The sequence below is a fragment of the Lathamus discolor genome, chromosome Z, assembly GCF_037157495.1.
Source record: "Lathamus discolor isolate bLatDis1 chromosome Z, bLatDis1.hap1, whole genome shotgun sequence".
Taxonomy (NCBI): domain Eukaryota; kingdom Metazoa; phylum Chordata; class Aves; order Psittaciformes; family Psittacidae; genus Lathamus; species Lathamus discolor.
Genome location: NC_088909.1, coordinates 48,200,704 through 48,226,978, shown reverse-complemented (window position 1 = coordinate 48,226,978; position 26,275 = coordinate 48,200,704). Strand labels below are relative to the sequence as shown.

At 45.0% G+C, this 26,275-nt stretch overlaps 1 protein-coding gene and 1 long non-coding RNA gene across 2 annotated transcripts; one reads left to right on the top strand and one right to left on the bottom strand.

Moving 5' to 3' along the window:
• Positions 1 to 1,251: 1,251 nt before the first annotated feature.
• Positions 1,252 to 6,359, bottom strand: LOC136004851 (uncharacterized). Its single transcript, XR_010608602.1, has 2 exons — positions 6,301 to 6,359; positions 1,252 to 1,990 (listed from the first exon to the last, which is right to left on the bottom strand). It is a non-coding gene; the product is annotated as an uncharacterized LOC136004851 (long non-coding RNA).
• A 9,814-nt stretch (positions 6,360 to 16,173) lies between these two features.
• Positions 16,174 to 24,425, top strand: LOC136005950 (heat shock factor protein 5-like). The gene is made up of 8 exons (XM_065663847.1): positions 16,174 to 16,762; positions 18,342 to 18,721; positions 18,974 to 18,976; positions 20,436 to 20,513; positions 21,210 to 21,569; positions 22,983 to 23,342; positions 23,579 to 23,723; positions 24,361 to 24,425. The coding sequence occupies exons 1-8, from the start codon at positions 16,174 to 16,176 to the stop codon at positions 24,423 to 24,425; spliced, it is 1,980 nt and encodes a 659-aa protein (XP_065519919.1).
• Positions 24,426 to 26,275: the final 1,850 nt, after the last annotated feature.

Below are 26,275 nucleotides of genomic sequence, written 5' to 3'. Positions count from 1 at the left end.
GTCTCCTGGGGGCTCGGTAAGTAAGAAAACATTGGTAAAATATTGTAACCGATGGTGGCCTTGGTATATTTTGGAAAATCAGGGAAAATGGCCTGAAAATGGAACTCTGAACTATTGTTACAATTAATGTTGTTTTGAGGTGGCAAGGAAAATGGGATGAAGTAATGTATGCAGATCTGTTTTTCACTTTAAGAAAGCACGTGGAGTGAGAGACTGAATGCAGAGTTAATATAGCTCCGCCAGATCCCTTAATTTTCGCTTTGGAAAAGGACAGGGAAAAACTGAAAGTTAAGATGGAGATGCTGTTCAGCCTGTGATATTGGGGAAAGATGTTTACAGTTAAAAAACAGTAATCAGGAAGACAGGTTGGAAAATTATGTGTCACAGGTACCTCTGAGAGGAGCACCCTCTGCACCTGTCCTATCTGATATTGATAAGGAGGAAGAGATTGCTGTCACTGGCAAAAAGCGGCAGATTCACATTCAGGGTTGTTATAAATTGAGACCACAACGGATCATAATCCAATTGAAATTTTATTAATTATAGCAAGTAGAATATGAGCAAAGACAGCGCTGGACGACAGGGGAGTCTGCGCTCCGCCAACTGCCGTGTTAAATATTTCAAACAGCCCCTTTTTATACATCTTTACTTCTTTGTTCATGAAATAGTGGAAGTACTCTGCGCATGCTTCAGTTGTTGTTAGGGGGTAGTTTCCTGCCTCCTGGTGATTGATGAGACCAAGGTGAGAAGTCTTCCTCCTTTGATCCTTCATCCCTATGTCTTTGCAGGGAGTTGTTAGTCTTATCTCTGCCAGTTCCTGGGACATCTTGCGGCTATCTTATCTTTGCCAGCTGTGTTTTATCTCTGTCAGTTCCTTTACATTTGGCTTAACATATATCTTAATAAACAATACACTAGTCTATAGTTTCTCACATGGAACATCTTATAGCTATTTTTAGGCAACATCTACTATGTTTGCATAAGCGATAAGCGATTGCGGTTGGCGACTGTTAGTCTATGTAAGCTGTGTCCGGTGACTGTTTGAGTAAGCAATTTCATACTTTTTATTGCCTAACCTTTACATTGGGCTTAACATAAATCCTAATAAACAATATCCTAATTTATAGTTTCTCACAATCCCCCCTTTTTCTTTTATCCTATTATTGTTTATTAGATGCTGCTTTCATTTTCAGAATTGTAAGCCAACCTTTTTCCACACTCCCAACATTTATCATAGCACTCACAAGGTAATTCCTTACAATCACAGGTATATTTTTTACGTGGCATGACACATTCACAACAATCTTCATCCTCATCAATAGATACACTCTTATATTTTACCCCAGATCCCGTAGCTAAAATAAGCAGTTTAGCTATGTCAAACCGTTCTCTAATAAAGCGTAAAATATAGCGTAATATACAAGGCCCAAATATAAGTCCCAAAATCAATATAATAAGCGGCCCTGCTAAAGCAGATAACAAAGTAGTTAGCCAAGGTGAAATATTAAACCAGTTTTCATACCATGACCTGCCCGCCTCACGATCTTTCTTACGTTGATCTAACCTTTTCCGGAGTTCTACATTAAGGTTGTACAGGGAATTCAGGTTGTCCCGTCCCAGTGAAAGTGGTTATCACTTTGGATGTTTCCCACGATATTAATTCCCACTTTAATGGTTCATGCGGGTTTCCATTTGCTTGGGTTATTATCAATAACAAAACTAACGGTATACCAGGAAAAAGGGTGTCTGTCAATTTTGCCAATTTAAGTATATTTTTACCAGTCCTGGGGAAGTTCGGCCATTGCTGTTTTTGCATCCCATTGTTCTGGTTCTTTTCTCCACAGTTTATTCCTCCTCTGCCTCGCCTGTCGACTCGGTTGCTTCGAGCCACGGGGTGTACCATCTTCTCGGCAGCAAGGGAATTCTTCAGGAGAATAGCTGTTTCGGGCTTTCTGCCTGTTTACATAGGCTTCCCACTTTGCAGCCTTAACTAATGGGGCAAAGCAAGATACAGTTAGTACTTCCCTTCTACACTTTATAATCAAAATTTCGGCTATAAAGGGGACTGGTTCATTGGAGTGGTAACAATAATATTGAGGGTTTATTCCTTTGGCAAAAATCTCCCAACACTCATGGGATTCCCAAATAATTTCTTGTTTAGACTCTAATTGTTTTAGTTTCCACTCAGTGAGAGTTCTTTGGATTTTCCAACACTGTGTGCAAACTCCTATTGGAGGGCATCCACATTCACAGTGTGTCCACCATTTATCCTGACATACCTTACACCTAAAACGAGCAAATGGATAACAATTGCAATTCAAATTATTACACCTAATTCGTATATCTAGAGTACATACATTATTTACATCAGTATATCTTCTATATTCACTATTGTGTGGTTGCATAAGTTTAGCAATTTCCTTCAGCACACTTTGTACGCTTCCATATATAATAGAAAAGAGGAGAAATAATTATAGCAAATATAAACAGCAATACACACTTTATACCAAAAGATAATGCGGCAAAATAATTAAATAAAGTTTCTATCATTACGTTATCTTTTCAGGGTTATCTTGGTGTCCCCTGGAGTACTGATTACTTTCCAGTGGGGTCTCGTCACTGGGCCTTTAATGCGACTGGCTCCAATATTTTCTGGCCATTAAACAAATAATGTCCCAAATATTTCACTTTTTCCTCCACAAATTGTAACTTTTCTTGTGATACCCGTAGGCCTTTTTGTGCAAGAAAGTTTAGAAATCGAATGCTTTCTTTTCTTACATCCTCCTTATTATTCCCTGCTATGAGCAGATCATCTACATACTGTAACAGCATGTTCCCCGTTTGTACCTGGTATTCTTTTAGGAGCTCTTCCAGGTACGTTTGTAGCCTATATCCCTGGGAATACCTGATCCAGTATGTCTTCAATCTGACTTCTCCCTCGACATGATTAGTGATCAAAATTAAGCTTTTAACATCTCTATATACTGTTGGTCCCTTACTTTTAAAGTGATCTCGCCTCCTTTGAAAGTAATGGTTGCTCCCAAGTGTTCTAACAAATCTCTCCCCAAAAGAGCTTTTGCGGAGTTAGGCATATACAAAAACTTATGGATGCCCCATTGTTTTCCCAATTGATATTTTAGTAGTTTACAAAAATAAGCCTTTTCACCTTGGCCAGTCGCCCCTTTTATCATCATATAATCATCCCCAAAGGTATTAAAGCTTTGTTTAAAACTGAATACATTGCACCTGTATCAACCAAAAATTCCATTATAACCAGTGGATCTGCTAGGGAAGATTCCCCTGGTCCCGTCAGCCTAGTTCCAATTCAGTCACCCGAGCCACCCCATGGCACTCCCACTAGGGTAGTCTCACTCCCAGCGTCCAAACTCCTCATAGCACTCACACCGATCCGGTTCCACAGAAGAGGAGGTTACTCCCCCACTTCTGTCCGACATTCGTCCTCCACCAGTTTCAAAGCAACCAGCGCAGCCGTGGCTGTAGCACGACCCAGCTTTTTCTTTTCTACCTATTTCCAATTCCTATACACTCTCCATGCTCAAACACAGGAACTGCGGCAGCTTCCCTCCTTTCCCCTTTGGTTTTCCCTTTTTTATTTATTTATTTATGATTTTTCACAGGTGCTCACCCTGCTCTGCAGGGGTTACAGATGCCTGCCTCTGCAACAGCACTTCTGGTTTAACCCCTTCTTAACCCTGAATGTGAATGTGCTGCTTGTTGCCAGTGACAGCAATTTCCTCCTCCTTATCAATACCTGATAGGACAGAGGCAGAGGGTGCTCCTTTCGGAGGTACCTGTGATATATAATTTTCTTGATGACTGTCCCAATATCACAGGCTGAACAACATCTCTTCATCTTAGCTTTCTGTTTTTCCTTGTCCTTTTCCAAAACCAAAATTAGGGATCTGGCAGAGTTATATTAATTTCACATTCTGTCTGCCACTCCAGGTGCTTTCTTAAAGTGAAACATATCTGCATACATTACTTCATTGCATTTTCTTGGCCACCTCAAAACCAACATAAATTGTAAAAAAATTCATTAGAATTCAGAGTTCCATTCTTAGGCCATTTTTCCTGATTTTCCAAAGTTTATAAAGGCCACCATTGATTACAATATTTTACCAATGTTTTCTTGTTTACCGAGCCCCCAGAAGAACCTCCCAGTTCTTTCCAATGTGCCAAAATGTAACCCAATGGGCTTTTCTTCAGAATTCCCTTGTTTTGACCGGCTCCCATTTCAAACAATCTCTTACAAATCTCTATAGCTTCTCTTTCCCAGTGCTCTGCAAATGCACTTAAAATATGAGAGCACCTACACACAAGTTTTATAATATTCTCAGGGGATTCAGTAAGATAGTATCTCTGGGTTCTGCAGATCAACTCCCCTGTCATTAGAACATAGTTTCAGTTCCAGCAAAATTTACACTGCCCTAGTATCCACAGCAGGTTCCACTGTTCAAAACTTATTATGCACTCATATGTCAGGTTACGAAGGTTTTCCTAATATCCACCGTTGATTGTCCCAAAAAGAGAGACATTAATTGTTGTATTCCCATTTTTTATTTTTTTTTTCTTTTGTAACCACATCTTCTCAAATTTTCTTTGATACCTTTTATAAACCCTTTCTCAGTTTTCCATTCTAACTTCTCGGAAGTCCGCCAGGATTTTGTGGCTTTTCTCCACAAAGTAATCTTTTATTTCTGGTCACCGATTAGATAATTATAATTTTCTACCTGGCAGTGTTTTGTAAGACACCCCGAGCAGTATCTGCCCCACCGCTGTCCTGAGTGGCAATATCCACGTGAAATGCCACCCGTCCCATACAGTTACACTCCTACAAGGCATACTCTCACAGGGCATATAGGAAATTCCCTTGCCCTTGCATTTCGTAAAATTATCCACTGCGGGAGGGGTAGCCGGACCTTCCCCCGCTTTCTAAGCTGCTTGACGGTTATACACAGACAAGACACAGGACAGAAAAACATAAACGCTTCGTCCGTCTCCGGCCGCTCCCCTCGCGGAGACACGGAACCGCGGATTAGGACTCCACACTCGCTTCGTAGCTACGCTACGTCTCAGTCACACAGAAACACATGGGATCCCACACACTCACGCTATGGTTCCGCTTACCCTTCTCCTGCTTCCTACATGGTCATTAGCAGGTCCGCCCTTTCTCCAAAACTTGGGGTGCAGCGAAAACCCGGGCTCGCCCGATCCGCCTCCAGGATCGCTTGCAGCCGCGTTATCGGTCGACGAGACCCCCCAGCTTGCAAGCCCTACCTGCCACGGGGAACTCCGCTGTGCGCCAGACGTCTCTGCACGCCTTACCAGCAGCCCCGGGCCACGCGTATGCCCTACAGGCCCCCCAAAGTACCTAAATTCCAAGCATACCGCCTCTCCGCAGCCGGCGCAGGTCGCTGTCTGTCCCCGCAGTGAGCGGATGAGAAGCGGAGCTCCCCCAGGCAAGCGGCCTGGGGGGGGCTTAGGATATCCGCTCCTCACCCGATCCTGCAGCCGAACAGAGGCCTCCTGGCTGGCTCGCCAAATTGATATGCAGATTGACTCCACAACTCGTTAAAGTTGTAAAGTAGGTGTGCTTTATTCAGCGCTGAGGTGCATGGGGATCGTTCCTCCAAAGTACGCACACCCAGGGTCGTTTTGCCTTTACATTTATTCCCTTACGCCTATACATATTTAGTATCTGTCCCCGCTTCATGTTATACCTTCTTTTTCTTTTGTTTAGTTTTTGTTTTTTTTATCTCATTCAGCGGGTAAAGTCTAGCTCCCGGTCTTTTTAGCCACACTTCCGCATATTGACTCTCCTCAGGGTTAAGGGGTTTTTTATTATTAACCCAGAGGTTTAATTGCTGTCTTACCCAATCTTTTTCTGACCCATATACTGGCCAAAAAAAAAAAAAAAAAAAAAAAAATTTTAAAAAATCTTCTTCCCTCCCCATATCTTAGTACAATATTCTATCATTTTTTGCTTATCTTTCCCTAAGGTTCCAGGGAGACATCTCCAATTGTCTAAGATATATGCCAGAGGGGTATTCTTAGGTACAGTGGGTACCCATCCCATGGGAGTCGAAGGCTTGCTGCCCTTCGCCCCCATCTTCTGGAATATCTCCGAACACGCACTCACTCGCTCCCCCTTGTTCCTGGCCCAGTCCCTCGCGGGAGATGGGAACCGCAGTACTTAAGGGTCCACACTCGCTTGGTTCAGTATATCGAACCTCTCATTCGTTATATTCCAGGAAACCCAATCCCGCCCGAACGGCAAACCTGCGAACTGCTCTGCCGTGAACAATCACTCTGCAGTCCTCCGCCGCGAACAATTTCGCTCTGCGGAAAATTTCGCAATATACTTACGCGTCCTGCGTCTTCGTCCGGACTCCCGTGCACAGAATTTTTATGGGATTTTACCGGTTCCTTCTTTGCTCATATTCTAGCATTTAGGTTCGTCGGTAAGGATGAGGTAAGCTGTTGGTCGCGGGGCCGCGAAATGTCGCGGGGCGCCCCCCCGGAGGACCAAAGCCCACCGCTCCTTATCCGAGTCACGGCACCAGAAATTGTTATAAATTGAGACCACAACGGATCATAATCCAATTGAAATTTTATTAATTATAGCAAGTAGAATATGAGCAAAGACAGCGCTGGACGACAGGGGAGTCTGCGCTCCGCCAACTGCCGTGTTAAATATTTCAAACAGCCCCTTTTTATACATCTTTACTTCTTTGTTCATGAAATAGTGGAAGTACTCTGCGCATGCTTCAGTTGTTGTTAGGGGGTAGTTTCCTGCCTCCTGGTGATTGATGAGACCAAGGTGAGAAGTCTTCCTCCTTTGATCCTTCATCCATATGTCTTTGCAGGGAGTTGTTAGTCTTATCTCTGCCAGTTCCTGGGACATCTTGCGGCTATCTTATCTTTGCCAGCTGTGTTTTATCTCTGTCAGTTCCTTTACATTTGGCTTAACATATATCTTAATAAACAATACACTAGTCTATAGTTTCTCACATGGAACATCTTATAGCTATTTTTAGGCAACATCTACTATGTTTGCATAAGCGATAAGCGATTGCGGTTGGCGACTGTTAGTCTATGTAAGCTGTGTCCGGTGACTGTTTGAGTAAGCAATTTCATACTTTTTATTGCCTAACCTTTACATTGGGCTTAACATAAATCCTAATAAACAATATCCTAATTTATAGTTTCTCACAAGGGTTAAGAAAGGGTTAAAGCAGAAGTGCTGTTGCAGAGGCGGGCATCTGCAGCCCCTGCAGGGCAGGGTGAGCAACTGTGAGATAAAAAAACAAAAGGGAAAACCAAGGGGGAAAGGAGGGGAGCTCGAGCAGCTCCTGTGTTTGAGCCTGGGAGGAGGGATGTCGGGCAGAGGTGGGGGAGTGGGCTCTTCTGTGGAAGCGGATCGGTGTGCGTGCTATGGGGAGTTTGGACGCTGGAAGTGAGACTGCCCTGGGTGGGGGGGGCAGTGCCATGGGGTGGCTCCGGTGACTGAATTGCAACTAGACTGACGGGGACCTGGGGAACCTACCCTACCAGATCCACTGGTTAAATTAAAACTAGGGACTAGAGGAAATAAAGTGGAATTTTAGCGGTTACAGGAGCAAGTTATTTGGTATTAAATCAGAGAGAAAAGAATTCGCTACAGATGTGGGAGCTACTGGCCATCCAGAAAGAAAAAAAAAAAAAAAAAAAAGAAGAGAGGCCTTCTTTCTGAAGCCTTTAAAGTACCTCTTTGGTCAGTTTGGGTCAGGTGTCCTGTCTCTGCTTCCTCCCAGCCTCCCCTCCTCCCTGGCAGAGCACGAGGCTCAGAAAGTCCTTGGCCAGACCAAACATTCGAGCTGCAACTGAAAACATCGGGGTTATCACCACTGTTCCAAGGCCAAAAGATCAAAACACAGCACTACTAGCTCCTAAGAAGGAGAAAAATGACTGCTGCTGCTCAAAACCAGGACAAGTACAAATTGGGAAAATAAATAGGAATGCATAAATTTTTATGTATGCCAAATTCTCTAAAATGTTTATTAGGGTGAGAAGCAACATTTAAAGAAGGCAAAATGGAGTTTAGAGTTAAAAATAATAAATTAATTGCAGTTTTGAGTTTATCTTTAATTCAGCAGAAAAGCAAACAGGAGGACCTCCCTGAAATAGAAGAAAACCTGAATCAGGTATATCTGGGAGTACGGGCATCTGAAGTTCCAGGCAAGGCGAAAAATGCTTCGCCTCTTAAAGTGGAAATAAGAAAGGAGGGGGCTTGCTCAATTAGAATAAAACAGTATCCCTTAAAATTAGAAGATCAAAGGGAATCAAAAATCATTGATAAATTTTAAAATATAGATTATTAATTGAATGTGAATTGGAATATAACACTCCTACCTGGACAGTAAAGGAATACGATGGGAAAAGTTGCAGATTGGTTCAAGATCTCAGGGCGATCAACAAAACAGCAGAGGGTATTCGTCCAGTAGTAGCTAATTTGTATGACTTACTGACTAAATTGAAGAATAATCAGAAATGGCTTGCCGTCCTGGATTTAAAGGACGCTTTCTTTTGCTTACCATTGGCCAAAGAAAGCCAAAGTTATTTGTTTTGAATGGGAAAATCCTGACACAGGAAGGGAAACTCAATTAACTTGGACAGTATTACCTAAAGAGTTTAAAAACAGTCCAACAGTTTTTGGAAATCAGTTGGCACGAGAACTAGAATCCTGGAAGCCACCTACTCAGACAGGGACTCTGTTACACTATGTGGATGACCTATTAATAGCTACAGAAACAAAGGCAGAATGTATCCAGTGGACAGTGGAATTATTAAATTTTCTGGGACTGAATGGTTCTCTGGTATTCAAATGAGAGGCCCAACTAATCCAAACCTGAGTTTCCTACCTAGGATATGAAATAGCAGGAGGACAGACAGAACTTGGAGCTGCTAGTAAAGAAGCCATTTGTCAGACTCCATGACCGCCGACCAAAAAGGAGCTCCGGTGCAGACTTTGGATCCATGATTATGGTGTTCTGGTAAGACCACTATATGAACTGTTGAAAGGAAACCCTCCCTCTTTAAAACGGACTGATACAGCAGAGGGGCTTTTAAAAATTTAAAACCAGAGCTAATGAGAGCTGCAACTCTGTGGCTTCCGGATGTGACTAAATCCTTTAGGCTATATTCCTATGAAGAACAGAGAATAGCTCTGGGGGTCCTTGCTCAGAAACTAGGACCATACAGAAGAGCAGGGGCGTATTTTTCAAAACAACTGGATGAAGCGAGCAAAGGATGGCCCGGATGCCTAAGAGCTGTGGCTGCAGTCATCATAAATATTGAAGAGACTCGCAAATTCACCTTGGGACAGAAGATTACTGTGCTAGTGTCCCATGCGGTATCAGCAGCCCTGGAGCAGAAAGGAGCCCACTGGTTATCTCCTTCACGTTTTTTAAAATACCAGGCCACCCTTGTGGAACAGGATGATACAGAAATTGTGGTCACTAACGTTGTGAATGCAGCATCCTTTTTGCAGGAACAATCAACACAACCACTAACACACGACTGCTTGGCCACCATAGAGACTGTATATTCGAGCCGACCAGACTTGAAAGAAAAACCTCTGGAAGGCGCTGATTCTCGGTTCACTGCTGGCAGTAGCTTTGTGAAAAATGGTGAACAAAAGGCAGGATATGCCGTTACCACCACTTCACAGGTGATAGAAGCTAAACCTTTACCTGCCAACACCTCTGCCCAGAAGGCAGAAATAACAGCATTAACGAGAGCCCTGGAATTGGCTGAAGATCAAAGGATAAATATTTGGACTGATTCTAAGTACGCATTTGGCGTGGTACATGCACGTGGGGCTATCTGGAAAGAACGAGGACTTTTGAACACACAAGGGAAACAGATTAAACATGCTGCAGAAATTCTACAATTACTAGAAGCTGTTCAGCTACCTGAAGAAGTAGCTATTATGTACTGTAAAGGACATCAACAAGGTGACTCTGATCAGGAAACTGGAAATAATTTGGCTGATTTTGAAGCCAAACGAGCAGCTGAACAATCTCAAATCATGTCCTTAATCCCTGACGGCAAATTAATAATTGAGAAATCTAAACCTAGGTATTCGAAAGAGGATAGAAGATTGATTCAAGATCTAAAAGGACAGGAAAATAAAGAGGGTGGGGTTCAGATACCTGATGGGAGAATTGTAACCCCCTATAACCAACTCTGGAAGTTAGTTCAGGAGGAACATAATAAAACTCATTGTGGTAGTAACTCTTTGCATAAACACTTAAACAAATTGTAGGAAGAAATCTATATACTATAGTTCAGTTAGAGACAAAACAATGTCAGCTACGACTTAAGAATAATCCTAAAACTGAAAATAGAAATCAAATTGGGACAATTGTGAGAGGAAGTTACCTGGGACAGCAGTGGCAAACAGATTTTTCTGAATTATCAAGAAAAGGAGGTTATCGATATTTGTTGGTGTTAAAGGATACTTTTTCAGGCTGGCCAGAAGCATTCCCTTGTAGGATAAATAATGCAAGACAAGCGATTAAAATATTCTTTAACGAGATCATACCTTGTTTTGGAGTACCAGAGGCAATTTCTTCAGACCGAGGTTAACACCTTAGTGCAAAATTGTGACAAGAAATTAGCAAACAAATTTGAAATTGATTGGCAACTACGTATTCCATACAGGCCTCAGGCCAGTGGGCAAGTAGAAAAGATGAACCGCCTGATTAAACAGATTAGTAAAATATGTCAGGAAACAAATTTATATTGGTACCAAGCTTTACCACTGGCTCTATTAGGAATTCGAAGTAAACCCCGGTCGAAAGAAGAGGTTAGCCCATTTGAGATTTTGTATGGAAGACCGTATCAGTCCCAGTTTAAAGGGGAAAGTCTTCAGGAAGTGGGAGAAGGCTATCTCCGACAGTTTTTGCTTTATTTAGGAAAACAATTGGAAGAGATAAACAAGAGAATAGTAGGGACAAGACCAAGAGGTTTGGATTATCCGACCCACCCTTGCAGATCTGGAGACTGGGCTTATGTTAAGAGTTTTTCAGGAGATCCTCTACAGGAGAAGTGGAGCGGACCGTACCAGAGATCACTGACCACCTTTACAGCAGTGAAGATAAAGGAACAACCTGCTTGAATATATTATTCAAGAGTAAAGAAAGCACCAGAGCCACGGAAAACATGGCAGATCGAACCTTCAGGACTCTTACATATGAAATTGAGTCGATCACGATTTGGACTTATGTGATAACTGGCGCACAAGCTTGGGACCAGCATTTGTACCTGAAATTACTGCAGAATGTTACTAATATTTTTAATCGTAGTGACTGTTGGGTATGTGCACAGTTGCCTAAATCAGGAGAAAGCCTGGATCTCCCATTGATTGGAGTTCCAATTCCTAACACTGTCTCATGGACAAATTTGTGGGTGAACACTAGCAATCTGTATTCGAAGGACTGGTTAAAATTTGGTATAGTTAATCCTAATGCAGGTAATAAATATGACACCTGTGCACAAAGATGTATTACACCGGGAACCAGGGTAGGAGATCATGCTTGTTTAAATGCCACAGATGTAGATCACCATTCAAATTGCAATCACACTATTAATATAGATGGTATCGTAGTTCAGTGGTGGCCCGTTCCTAAAGGGAAATGATGGTATTGGTTATGTGGAGAAAATGCTTACAAGATTCTACCCCCCAGCTGGAAAGGAGCATGCACCTTAGCTGCTGTAATACCCAGTTTTACTATTATCGACAGGTGTCCTTCCAGGACCTGGATTAGAAGTTTTGCTGAACGGATTAAGCGAGGATTTAACCCTATTATTGAACGGCACACTGCATTTCATAGTTTTATAAGAGGGCTAATTCCATCTTTAGGAGTAAGTGAATTAGAAAAAGCAATTGTAAATATCTCAGCAACTATAGAGGAAATGGAAAATAAAAACACTGATATAATCCAGGCGGAACAACAAGAGATAACCAGCCTGTCTAAAGGGTATTACAAAACCGAATGGCTCTAGACATGTTATTGGCATCACAAGGAGGGGTTTGTTCCATAATCAATGAAAGCTGTTGTTCCTATATAGACCGAAGTGGCCGAATTGAAACAGATCTGGAGGAAATTTGGAAACGAACGAAGATATTTCATGAAATGGCCATGGATGACACCTCCTGGGGTTTTGAAGAGATGTGGAAAAGGTTAACTTCAGGGTTACCCAGTCTCTCCTGGTTACTGTTGCTAAGAATCTCTTTGTGAATCTTGCTGACAATATAGCTAAAGCATTGAATGTAACTAACTGCTATGTTTGTGGGGGAACTAACCAGGGAGAGAGATGGCCCTGGGAAGCAATGGAGAGTAACATAAGTGGTCCTACAATACGGAAAAATAGCAGAGGGAGCAATAGGAAACAACAATGGAGCTTACAAACACGTATAATTGGTAAAAGTTGTTGGCAAAACGTAGAAAATGGTGGAAAACCAGTAGGAAATTTGCTTTGGGAAGGAAGTTATGTATGGAACAGAACAAAGACAGACTGGGAAAAAGATGTGGAAATCCTGTAGAAATGAATCACCAATTCTGTAACTGGACTAATGGAACTAATATACCAAATGGTTGGCCCACTCCAGATGGACATTATTGGATCTGTGGTAAAATAGCCTTTGCATTTTTACCTCAAAATTGGACAGCATCATGTATATTAGGAACGATCAGACCTAGTTTCTTTTTATCACCTGTAAGCCGAGGGAACGCTTGGGAGTCCAATGATACACAGAAACAGACGAACTAAGGAGGAAACAATATAAAAGAGAACTGCAAATGGGTAATTGGAAAGATAACGAGTGGCCACCAGAACGAATAATCTCTTACTATGATCCGGCAACGTGGGCTGAAGATGGGTCCTGGACCCCTATATATATGCTGAATAGAATTATAAGGCTACAAGCTGTAGTAAAAATAGCAGTGAATAAAACAGGAGATGCATTAGGACTAGTTGCCAAACAAACTACTAAGATGAGAACTGCAATATATCAGAATCGCTTGGCTTTAGATTATTTACTAGCTCAGGAAGGAGGCGTTTATGGAAAATTGAATCTTATCAATTGTTCTCTAGAAATAGATGATGAAGGAAAGGCTATAAATGAACTTGTAAGAGAAATGAAGAAGACAGCTCATGTTCCAGTTCAAACATGGAATGGAATTAATTTTGGAGGACTAGGATCTTGGGGACAATTTTTTAATGGGGGTTGGCTCACTAAAATTGGACTAGTGGTATTAGGAATATTAGGAGGACTGTTAATTATCCCACGTATAATCCCGTGTTTTACCAGATTAATGCGTACAGTTATCCAGAACATGCAACTAACTGCTGTACCAATGGAGTCCGAAAAGACAGACCAAGGAGAAGCTCAACCATTGATGATACCAAAACCAAGGGCGACTCCAGTATTATCTGCGGCTCGGAAAGCAGTCATTAGATTAGAAGCCAAAACACGAATCACTAGGTTACATAAAAACAAATGGGGGAATTGTAAAGAATACGAGAATGATTCGTGTGAGGAACTTGGGAATCGTTGTTACCAATGCGCCTGTGACCAGTGTACCATGTATGGGATGTATAAAAACGACTTTGACTATAATAAATGTTGCTGTCTATATAATGAAGGGAGAGAAGAAGAAACAAAGGAATAGAAGAGTCTTTAATCATTTTTGACTGTTAAAATCATCAGGTTTTGTTTTACTGCTTGAGTGCTCTAAGGAAGGGGTTTGTGAAACCTGTGCTTTGACTAAATAACCATAGAAGGATAGAACTAGGGCTGTGATTAGGCTTGTGATAAACGATTCTTTATTAATCAATTACCAAGGGGTTCAGTACCTCTTCCAAGAAGTTTCTTCACCCAAAAGCAGACCTCGGCAACAAGAAAAGACCAATGAAAAGGGGGCCGCGTTGGCATCCGGGTACAGACGAAGAAGGGACTGGCTGAGACCCAAGACCGAGAAGTGTAAGAGACTGGACCCCAAAGAACCCGGCGTGCGTCTTGGTGGAGCAGAGACTCCCATACGCACCCAGCGCTGCTTGCTTATTGCCCCTCTGTACTAATCAATTGTAATAAAAGAATTAAATCAGACCATGGCCAAGACGGAATTTTTATAACAAAACTGGTGACCCCGACGTGATCTCTGTGGAGGCTGCCTGGGACTGTAGCTCTTACGAGGAGGCGCCCCACAATTTGTGGCTCGGGACTTCTAGTCCCGGGCAGTCTCACGAGATCAACGAACAGAGAGGCAATAACCAAGGAATTCGAGCTCCCTGAACACTGCAGTATCAATTACCCGTAATTCTTGTGCACGAAGATCCGGACGGGAACAGCGGACTGTAAGTACCGTTCGGCTGGGTGGGAAGGCCGCTGTGTGTGTCTATGAGACGCAACAAAGTTGTGTGCTTTTCCTCTAACCGTGGTTTCAGTGAAGAACCCGGTCGGTGAAGAGACGGAGTGTACGGTGAGACACGGACCGGGTATTCTGAATCTGTGAAAGCACGGGTCAGGGTCCGTGAAGCGAGTGTGGGCCTCTTCTAAGCGCGTTTCCAATCTCCCGCGAGGGACTTGGCTGCTGAAGGAGGGAAGCGATAGTGGTTGATTGAAAGGAAGCACACATGGTGGGAAATGGGACAGAGTAGGAGTTGTAACTCTAACCCAGGAAGGGGCCCACGGAGAGGTCCCAGAAATAAGGCAGGGAGCAAGTTACTGGAAATAACCCCAGACAGTCCCCTGGGGTTAATGTTTAACCACTGGGGTTCTTGGCCGTCCCAGAAAGGAAAGAATAAAAATGGTCCATTACTGTATGGAAGTGTGGACTGAAGAGGAAATTCGGCCTGACCATTTATACTGGCCGATATTTGGGTCTTTTGATGATTCCGGCTTTAAATTTATATGTAAATGGCACGGAAAATAAAATAACGAATACAAAAGAACCTATCAGGGTTACCCGATTTCTTTGGCAGGAAGACAAGGGCTGAAACCAATAGTAGAGGATTTGATACAGAAGGGAACCCAGCGTTGCTTGCTTATTGCCTCTTCATATTAATCAACTGTAATAAAATAATCAGACCATGGCCAAGACGGAATTTTTATGAGACTTTCACCCATACTGGTTGTTTAGTCTTAATCTGCAGACACGTATAATCATGGAAGCATAGAATAGTTAGGCTTGAAAAGGACCTTAAGATCAACCAGTTCCAACCCCCCTTCCACGGGCAGGGATGCCTCACAAGAGACCATGTCACACAAGGCTCTCTTCAACCTGGCCTTGAACACCGCCAGAGTTGGAGCATTCACAACTTTCTTGGGCAACCCGTTCCAGCGCCTCACCACCCTCACAGTAAAGAACTTCCTCCTTATAGCCAATCTAAACTTCCCCTGTTTAAGTTTTAAGCTGTTACCCCTTCTCCTGTCACTACAGTCCCTAATGAAGAGTTGCTCTCCAGTGTCCTTATAGGCCCCCTGTAGATACCAGAAGGCTGCTACAAGGTCTCCACGCAGCCTGCTCTTCTCCTGTCTGAACAACACAACAGGCTTAGGAGCAGGGTGTGGACACTTGCACTTAGGGAGCTGGTGTCTCGGTCACCGGAGTGTGGTGCCTACTCAGGCTTTACAGAGATGGAGAGTGAGGTGGGTAAGCAGCAGAGGATATCCGTGTTGGTGGCACTGTGCCAGAGGGCTCCCTGTGAAGGCCATGTGCAGCTCCTGGTTTCTGTCCTAAGACATTAGGCTCAGAAGCAGGCCCTGGACATCTGCCCTTAGGGGAGCTGATGTCTCCGTCAGAGAAGAGTGGTGGCCAGTGAGGCTTCAGAGAGGCGGAGTCTTACACGTGTAAGTAAGTGAGAATATCCATGTTGGAGGGGCTGCAGGTTCGGGGTTGAACTTCTGGTCACGATTTCCCTCTCGGGGCTGGGACCGGGGAGCGGCCGAGGGGCCCGGCGGGGCTGGGGGCGCGGGGAGCCGCTGCGGGCCCGGCCGTGCCGAGGCGAGGGGGTGGCGGGGCCGGCCCCGGCGGGCAGCGCGGGCTGAAGCCGGGCCCGTGCCGGGCGGCGCACGGGCCGGTGTCGCTCCCCCGGCGCGGGCCGATGGGGCCGGGCCTTGCCCGGCGGCCGGTGGAGCGCGAGCGGCCGGTGCGTCCGTTGGCGGGGAGCGCCATGGAGGGCCTGCGGCTGCCCGGCGCTGTCAACCCCAGGCACTTCCCGGCCAAGCTCTGGCAGCTGGTGAACAGCCCGCGCTGCGGCTCCGTGCGCTGGGATGCCCGTGGCGAGGGGCTGGTCGTGGACCGGCGGCTCTTCGAGCGGGAGCTGCTGGGCGCGGAGCCGGCCGGCGAGGGGGCGGCGCTGGGCCCGGAGCTCTTCAAGACCAGGAGCTTCGCCAACTTCCTCCGGCAGCTGAACCTGTACGGGTTCCGCAGGCTGGGGCCGGGGCCGGGGCCGGGGCCGGGGCCCGGGCCCCTGCAGGACCCGGCGGGGGACATTGGCGGCAGCTCCGCCGGGCCCCTGCTCCACTTCCAGAGCCCCCATTTCCGCCGCGGCCGCCCCGAGCTCCTCGTGCGCCTCAAGCGCCTGACGAGCGCCAAGAAGGCGAAGCTGGCGGCCGGCCCGGAGCTGCCCAGCCGCCCGCCCCAGCGCCCCCAGCGCCCGCCCTCGACGCTCGGCGAGGCTGCCAGGCCCGGTGAGCTGGGGTGGCCCGGGCTGCGGGCCGAGAAGCACTGGGGGCTGTGGGGGTTGGAGATCGGCCCCCCCGCAGGGAGCAGGGTTGCCCGAGCTTGCTGGCGGCCGCTCAGCTCCGCCGGTGCGGGAAAGCCGCTGTTGTTCGTGCGGGGAGATGCGCTGCCAGCAGGCAGGGGGAGCGAGGTTCGCGCGTGGCTCAGTGACTGGGAGAAAACCCCAGGACAAACTTGCCCACAGAGTTTTCAAGCTGACAAGCAGGTATCCTTTATTGCGGCGCCGGGAGACGCGGGGGATAGCTCCCCCTAACGCGTGTCTCCCCGTTGCTCCCCAGGCCGGCCTTACATAGTCCCTGGGCATACGTACATGACGTCATTTTCCAGAAAGTTCCCCGCGTGCGTACAGAGTTGTGGTGGTGGTCTCTGAGGGTCGTTCACTTCTTCCAACAGTCTTCATCGCTTCTGGCAGCCTTTGGAGCACGCGCAGTAGATGCTCAGACCAGTTTAATTGGTTCGTTAGCGCCAGAGACATAAGAATCCTCCTGTCCTCCTGCTTATCAGTTAGGTTAGCTGTAGCCCATCCTGGACACCTGCCCTTCCCAGATACTCCTTGCCCCTGTGCCCTGTTCTTCTAGACTGGTTCTCTTAAAACCGTGTCAACTATAACAATTTCCCTTGTACAAGAAGGCTCAATGTGTTCTCTAGCAGCACTCTTTTTTTTTCTATGTATCATGCACTTTAGTAATTTTCCATTGCTACTGTTACAAAGCCATCAAACTTAACATTACTTAAAACTGATTCTAAAGGTTCGTGTATTCCATTTGTGATTTTGTGTCCCCCCTGCCTCATCAGTCAGTAAGAGCGCCCTCACCCTGCCTCTGTGGAGCGGGCACAGCCCTACCAGATAGGTGAACGCTACTTCTCCTTGAGGGGTTGCTCCATAAGCTGTCGTTAAATCCGTGTGAAGCGATGGGTAACCGTATGAGGGCAAGTACCATTTCATGAAACCGTAACTGACTGAGAGAGGAAACCACAGAAGGTTAAAGGGAGTATCTTGGAAGTAACAAAACGGCAAAGCCTGAGCTTTTTTAGACTCAACCGAACCGGCTGAGCTGCCTGGAAAAAAGCTGGCTTTGGTTTTGTTTTCCTTGACAAACCGAATGGCTTGTGATGGAGTGCTCTCAGAGTCACGTTTAGGGTTTGGACGTTGCCCTTGCCTTGGCTGCCCGTGTGCTGTCAGCGCTGGAGTTCGGTAGAGCCGTGCTTCACGATTCCCCCTTTATTTTACCTTGCTGCCTGATGTAACGCGCAGCACTCCCTCAATGGCTTGTGCCGGTTTAGTCAGCTCCTGCCCATTTGGATTTATAGTAGCACATTTCTAAGTAGCGGCCACTTGCTCCTGAGGGTTTCAGGAGACTGAATGCTCCAGAGGTGACTGTGCGTTGGCACAGCACTGATGTTCCTGTGTGTTCAGGTGTTAGTGCTGCAGCAGCTAGCGTGTGTTTAGGTGTAAGAACAGAGGCTGTTTCTGGATGAAGAGCATTGGAGCAAATCCCTTAATCCTTGTTTGCCGTTGTTTTGCAGGACTGGTGACTGTAGGACAGGCTCCCCAACCTTGTCATCCAGGCAGCTTCTTTCCTTCCTCCGACAGAGCGGCCTCATGCCAGGACCCCCCTGCCTTCCAGGCGACGACATCCCAGCAGCCGCCGGTCCCTTCCAGACCATGGCAGGGTTCCGTTGGGTCGCTGCCAGGGCACGGGGCTTCCCCAGCTCTCCCAGGCCAGGGGGCTCCTTTTCCCGTCCTCCACAAGTGTTCCACGGCGGTCACGTACACTCTCCGGACCGTGTGCTCGCTTCTGCCGCTTCAGCGAGGGGCTCCAGCCGGTGCTTCCGTTCCAGACCCCGCCAGCTGCGCGTCTCCAGGGCAGTGCTTGCAAGCCCCGGATCCAACACGTACGGCAAAAGTTCTTCACTTGCTGCTCGAGAACTTACTGCAAAGTGATGCATGAAATGTTTTTCCCCGGTGCTCCGTCACTGTGTGTGTGTCTGACGTGTGTGCTTCCAGTGAGATGTGTGTGCCGGGTCCGTTACTTGCTAACAGCCGGTGACAGAATGGGCTTTAGCTGCTCATTTCTTCTGGCTCTGATGAGATGAACTGTATGAGAGACAGAGGAGCTCAGAAGTGCCTTCTCTGCAACGAGCAGGGGAGGACAAAGTGTGTGGGTGAAGCGGGTGTGTGTGGAATCTTGATTCAGCTGGAAGACCTGAAGTATTACAAATGAATTGGCCCCTTTGCTCCTGCCGGCCGAGCCCATCAGTGGGATTTCCACAGGTGCAGTTTTTCTTGCTGTTCCATCAGGAACTGCTGCAGCTGGCAAAAAACCCCAAGAAAAGGTGTTGTGAGTGCAAACCATTCTTTTTGTGCACCATTCTGCACTTCGCGCCCATTCAGAATTGGTCACCGGTCTGGGCTTCTGCACGGTTATGTTTGTTCTCCTCCCCTTGATGTACAGGCATTACAGTGCGCTTGAGTCACGAGCTGCTTTCACTATAAGCTCTGCTGAGTGCAAGAGTTGTGCAGTTTCTACTTTACTCGTAGCTTCTTATAGCCTGTGATCTGGACTTTCTGTTTTACACTTGCCTCCTGCTTCACAAGCACTTTTCCCCTTTGGGTTCTTCCTTTTCTTCTCTTTAGAAACTAGGCTCTTTGTACCAGGTGTTTGTTTCCTTAGGATTCCTCCAGCAGGTTACAGCCAATCTCTCCTTCGCTCTGTTGCACTGAAGGGCAGTAGCCCTTTAGGTTTCTTTGGTGGTTTTCTTGTGTTTGTCGACATCCTTTGGAGTTCCCAGGGAGTGAAGCCCAGGTACCATTAGATTTCTGGCACTGTCCAGAACTGTAATATGTTTGCAAGTCACAGAGTGTTCTTCTGAAAGATGTCCAGACTTCATCGTAAGGTTGCTCAGAATGAGCTTTTGAGGTAACAGGCGTCAGACACGAGTCTTGTGCTGCTGTGGAAGGATGTCCGCTAGCTCGCTCCATGTTGTTTAGCTCTTGCGTTTGTTGCTCCCAGATGGGCAAAAGTTGATCGATTTCCTATGAAAAAGGGCAATAGGTATAGGTATTAAACCCCGTATTGGTTATCATAGCAGCTGTCTCGTGAGGAATCCCACGTAGGTGTCAGGCATTGCAAAGAAATGGGTCTGATCACGTGGCTGTCTCAAGTCACACTTGTACCGTTTAATTACTGTGAACGTTGGCCTAGATTTGATTTCATCAAGGATTTCTCCCTCGCCCAGAAGGACTGCAGATTTTGAAGATTGTCTGTCCTGCCAGTAGTGCCTTTCCTTGTAGGTTCTCTCTGCCTGTCCCCAGAAGCTGAGGCCTGCAGAAACTGCTTCATCTACAGAGCTGCTTTTTGGAATAAGATGACATTTTCATTCCAGTGTGTGTGTGTGTGTGTGTGTGTTTGATCTGTGTCTACATACCTTAGACGAAATATGTTTTAAGGTGGAGAACTGAGTCTTACAGTCAGTGGGGAGGTCATAATACATTCCGGGGAGTTAGCTTACTGAGTGGTTACTGCAGTGTTTAATGCATGTAAGCAATAGAACTGTGCACACTGGGCCCCAGTTCTGGCAGTCTGATCCCCGTGTCTGAATTTTGCAGGCATCCCGCAGTGTTCACCCCCTGGCCAGGGAGGTCCTCTGACTGTCAGCACCAGTGCTGCGGCGTCCACCGACTGCGCCTTTGTGCAGGTGAGTGCAGCGCACAGAGAGCAGGGGGAAGGGAGGAGACCCCATGCACGGACCGCAGGTTTCTGGGCTTGCGGCAGGAAGGAGAGAAGTCTGGGACGGGATCTTATTGGGTGGCCTGGCTTATCGAATACCAAAAGAACCTCAGTAAAAATGCCAGGGCTTCCTTTCGCATTCCAGCAGAATGGAGATGCTTTTTTTCCTCAGAGGGGGTAAGCAAAGCAAGCTCTGCTGGTGTGTGCTGAAAAAGGGTTGACCTGTGCAAGCCTGATCGTCCAGTTTCTTGTCTTGCAAAAACCAACTTTTTGCCCTTTTTGCCCGTTTTTCTGTTTTAATATGAGCTTACCCGGATCAAACGGGCTTGAGATTTCCGAGCCTTAGTGTAGCCTCGATCGTTTCTCCTAGAGCAGGGTGGCAGGGGCTGTGCAGGTGGTAGAGAAGACCATGCTTTTTGCCTGTGGATCTCACTGAGCTGTGGCCAATAATCAGCTCTACCTTGTGTGTGCTCTGGGGCAGACGCTTCCCTGAGGTCCTGCTGAGGGATGCAGCTAGCTAGAGCATTGATCATCCTGCCGTGCTTGTGTACTGATCATCAGTAAGCACTTGCACGGTCCTCAGAAGCAGTAAAATCCGTCAGCCCTGACTGAAAATGGTTGTGATTTTTTCACCTAGACATTCCCTGTGTTTTGTTTCTCGCAGAGTCCTGAAGTGCAGCCACCTTCTGCAGCTGAGTGCCTGCCCTCTGATGGGGCACATCATGCATCAGAGGACGTGGAGAAGTTGCCAGAACTGAGTTATGAAGATGTGTTTCAGTTTTTCAAGGAGATGCGTGATTCACGAGGCGCTGATGTAGTGACACCGGAACCTGCAGAAAGCTGGGATGGAGAACTGTTTGAAAGCTACATCCGTGCGGCCATAGAAAGCGCTGCTGCTGCTGAAAGCGTGCAAGACGCTGTGACCACGCAGGGGGCCCGTGAAGAGCAGGGAGAACAACTGGATCACAACCCAGCTCGACCCTCCAAAATGTTTCGTGTGGAAGGACTGTTTAGTGCTGCTCAAGTAAGTGCTAAATGGAGGTAAAACTCCCCAGGAATGGGCAGGTTCAGCTCCTCACTCGTGAAATGTGGGCTCTGGCTGGCGAAGGTAGTGAGCTAGAGTCCTCCTTCCTCCTCTTATTTTTTATGCCTAGGAGTTGTGTTTCGGATGTTAGACAAGGGCATTGCTGGCCAAAGGGTTTTCAAAAGCCCTTGTTAGCAATCCTCATGCCATACACAGAGAGAGCACGTTTCCAAGAGCAAATAGCACAGAGCAGTGGGTTTCCTGCGGGAGCAGGAGGCGTGTTGGGCGGTACTTGCTGTCCCCGGAGAGTTCAGTTTCTGTATTTGAACAGGCCTTTTGGACTGTTAAGACACAACTTTGTCAAAGAACATGCTTGTACTTCTCTTCATGCGCACAGGCTTCGCCTTTCATATGTATAACAGCGAGTACCAGCGAGACTCAAGGTGGAGACTGTGAGTTTTGGAATCACTGATACCTCATTAGCAAGCGATTCCCACCCAGAAATGTGTGGCTGCGTGCACAGTTTTGCATGGCACAGCTCTGTCAGGTTGTTTGAGCTGGATCTGCCGTTACTAATACACGTGTTGGGAAGAAGGAGTGCTCCTGGATTTCTTTTGGCTTATTTCTTGTCGGTGGTTTGATAACTGAGGGCAAAGTTAAGGCGGTGAGGACATGTCCCCTAAGTTTGCGGATTCTGATTTTTGGATTCCTTGTTTTGCTTAGTCTGACATTTTGTAAGAGCCTGAATTTCAGTTTGGCAACCTTAATTCTGGTTTCAAAACATTCCTCGTGTGCTCAGCACTTCTCAGGTGCCCTTTTGGAGTGGAGAAGGGCAGTTCTTGTTTTGTGCCTGCAGTGAAAAGAAGAAGCTATTGAGCGATCTTTGGGTTTATTTCATTTTTTGGTGTGTTTATTTAAAGGAGAATGCGAGCGTGAGATGTGAATCGGTGACGGAAGAGAGAGGGCTGACTTCAGGACCCGAGGCAGTGAACAAACCTTGTCTTGCAAAGACCAACCTTTTGCCCTTTTTGCCCGTTTTTCTGTTTTAATATGAGCTTACCCGGATCAAAAGGGCTTGAGATTTCCGAGCCTTAGTGTAGCCTCGATTGTTTCTCCTGGAGCAGGGTGGCAGGGGCTGTGCAGGTGGTAGAGCAGACCGTGCTTTTTGCCTGTGGATCTCACTGAGCTCTGGCCAATAATCAGCTCTACCTTGTGTGTGCTCTGGGGCAGACGCTTCCCTGAGGTCCTGCTGAGGGATGCAGCTAGCTAGAGCATTGATCATCCTGCCGTGCTTGTGTACTGATCATCAGTAAGCACTTGCACGGTCCTCAGAAGCAGTAAAATCCGTCAGCCCTGACTGAAAATGGTTGTGATTTTTTCACCTAGACATTCCCTGTGTTTTGTTTCTCGCAGAGTCCTGAAGTGCAGCCACCTTCTGCAGCTGAGTGCCTGCCCTCTGATGGGGCACATCATGCATCAGAGGACGTGGAGAAGTTGCCAGAACTGAGTTATGAAGATGTGTTTCAGTTTTTCAAGGAGATGCGTGATTCACGAGGCGCTGATGTAGTGACACCGGAACCTGCAGAAAGCTGGGATGGAGAACTGTTTGAAAGCTACATCCGTGCAGCCATAGAAAGCGCTGCTGCTGCTGAAAGCATGCAAGACGCTGTGACCACGCAGGGGGCCCGTGAAGAGCAGGGTGAACAACTGGATCACAACCCAGCTCGACCCTCCAAAATGTTTCGTGTGGAAGGACTGTTTAGTGCTGCTCAAGTAAGTGCTAAATGGAGGTAAAACTCCCCAGGAATGGGCAGGTTCAGCTCCTCAGAGCCTGAATTTCAGTTTGGCAACCTTAATTCTGGGTTCAAAACATTCCTCGTGTGCTCAGCACTTCTCAGGTGCCCTTTTGGAGTGGAGAAGAGCAGTTCTTGTTTTGTGCCTGCAGTGATAACAAGAAGCTATTGAGCGATCTTTGGGTTTATTTCATTTTTTGGTGTGTTTATTTAAAGGAGAATGCGAATGTGAGATGTGAATCGGTGACGGAGGAGAGAGAGCTGACTTCAGGACCTGAGGCAGTGAACAAACCTGCTGCAGAAGAGGCAGGGTCGTCTGTAAAGCCGCGGTGCAGGAAGAGGAGACAGAGCTCACGGCAGGGTAAGTCCCTGGTAAGAGATCCTGCATTTTTTAGAGGTGGCCAAGACAGCTGCTCTGAAACTCTTCCAGGAAGGGGAGATCACAGGAGTTGAGTTACTGTCTGCAGTGTAAGTACCTCACTGGGCCTTCAGTTCAACTATTACACTGGTCCGAGCTCTTAGCGTGCTTCGCGACACGCTTCTATAGCTAAGCTGGTGCTGAGGACTCCTAGGTGGACAAGGGACTAAATTCTCTCAGTCAATAAAAGCCGAAGTTGTGGGAGTTGTGCCAGACCCCTGCATGTCACAGTACACAGCACTGAGATGCAGGCTGGAGACATGTTTGCTGGAGGGTGACAGTGCCACAAAGGGAACACTGACTAGTGAAGTGACTGTTGAAGTAAGCGGGGAAAAACCCACCACGGTGCCGAAGTTAGTGCACGAGTCCAACCTTTCTGGCTCAGATGACTAAATAAATTTCATACCAGCCTGCTGATAACGTGTGCTGAAACACAGGAGAAAAACACCCTCAGACTTTCGAGTCGCAGGCCGCCTTTGGCCAGACTTGACTGTCGCTGATGGCAGCACAGTTGCTGTGCGTGCTGCCAGGTGAGCCAGAGCCAAGGCCTGATACTTCCTCGGTGTTGTTTGCTCCCTAGATCGCCAGGAGCCGGAAGGTGGAGCCTGTAAGCGGGGCTGCTTCTGGAGGAAGACAGCAGAGTGAGGAGCGTGTGAACACGTGGAGCAGCTGCCGGCTGGCTCCGTCCTGCGAGTCCGGCAGCAGCGCTCCGCACACAACCGGGACCTGGGTTCAGGGTCACACCTCTTCTGTTCCGTTTCCTGACTTTGAACTTCTAGAGAGCTTTATTTGTGAATTTGTGTGTTACTTATAGCTTTCTTCATAAATGCGTATGTTATTTATAGGTTTCTTCATAAATTTGTATGTTACTTATAGACTTACTTATAAATTTATGTCATGTACACCTTTCTTCATAAATTTGTATGTTGTTTATAGCTATATTTATAAATTTATAGGTAATGTATAGCTTTTTTCATTAATTTGTAGGTTATTTATAGCTATATTTATAAATTTATAGGTTATGTATAGCTTTCTTCATAAAATTGTATGTTATTTACAGATATATTTATAGGTTATGTATAGCTTTCTTCATAAATTTGTATGTTATTTATAGCTATATTTATAAATTTATGTCATGTATAGCTTCATAAATTTGTATGTTATTTCTAGCTATATTTATAAACTTATAGGTCATGTATAGCTTTTTTCATTAATTTGTATGTTATTTCTAGCTATATTTATAAATTTATAGGTCATGTATAGCGTTTTTCATGAATTTGTATGTTATTTATAGCTATGTTATTTATAGCTATATTTATAAATTTATAGGTCATGTATAGCTTTTTTCATTAATTTGTTTGGTATTTATAGCTATATTTATAAATTTATAGGTCATGTATGGCGTTTTTCATGAATTTGTATGTTATTTATAGCTATATTTATAAATTTATAAGTCATGTATAGCCTTTTTCAATAATTTGTATGGTATTTATAGCTATATTTATAAATTTATAGGTCATGTATAGCTTTTTTCATTAATTTGTATGGTATTTATAGCTATATTTATAAATTTATAGGTCATGTATAGCTTTTTTCATTAATTTGCATGTTATTTATAGCTATATTTATAAATTTATAGGTCATGTATAGCTTTTTATGAATTTGTATGTTATTTATAGCTATATTTATAAATTTATTGATCATGTATAGCTTTTTTCGTTAATTTGTATGTTATTTATAGCTATATTTATAAATTTATAGGTCATGTATAGCTTTTTTATGAATTTGTATGTTATTTATAGCTATATTTATAAATTTATAGGTCATGTATAGCTTTTTTCGTTAATTTGTATGTTTTCTATAGCTATATTTATAAATGTATAGGTCATGTATAGCATTTTTCATGAATTTGTTATTTATAGCTATATTATTTATAGCTATATTTATAAATTTATAGGTCATGTATAGCTTTTGTTATTTATTTGTTTGGTATTTATAGCTATATCTATAAATTTATAGGTCATGTATAGCTTTTGTCATTAATTTGTATGTTATTTATAGATTTTTTTTTAATTTATAGGTTATGTATACCTTTCTTCATAAAATTGTATGTTGTTTATAGCTATATTTATAAATTTATAGGTCATGTATAGTTTTTTTCATTAATTTGTATGGTATTTATAGCTGTATTTATAAATTTATAGGTCATGTATAGCTTTTTTCATTAATTTGTATGTTATTTATAGATATATTTTTAAATTTATAGGTAATGTATAGCATTTTTTATGACTTTGTATGTTATTTATAGCTATATTTATAAATTTATAGGTCATGTATAGCTTTTTTCGTTAATTTGTATGTTATTTATAGCTATATTTATAAATTTATAGGTCATGTATAGCTTTTTTCATTAATTTGTTTGGTATTTATAGCTATATCTATAAATTTATAGGTCATGTATAGCTTTTTTCATTGATTTGTATGTTATTTTTAGA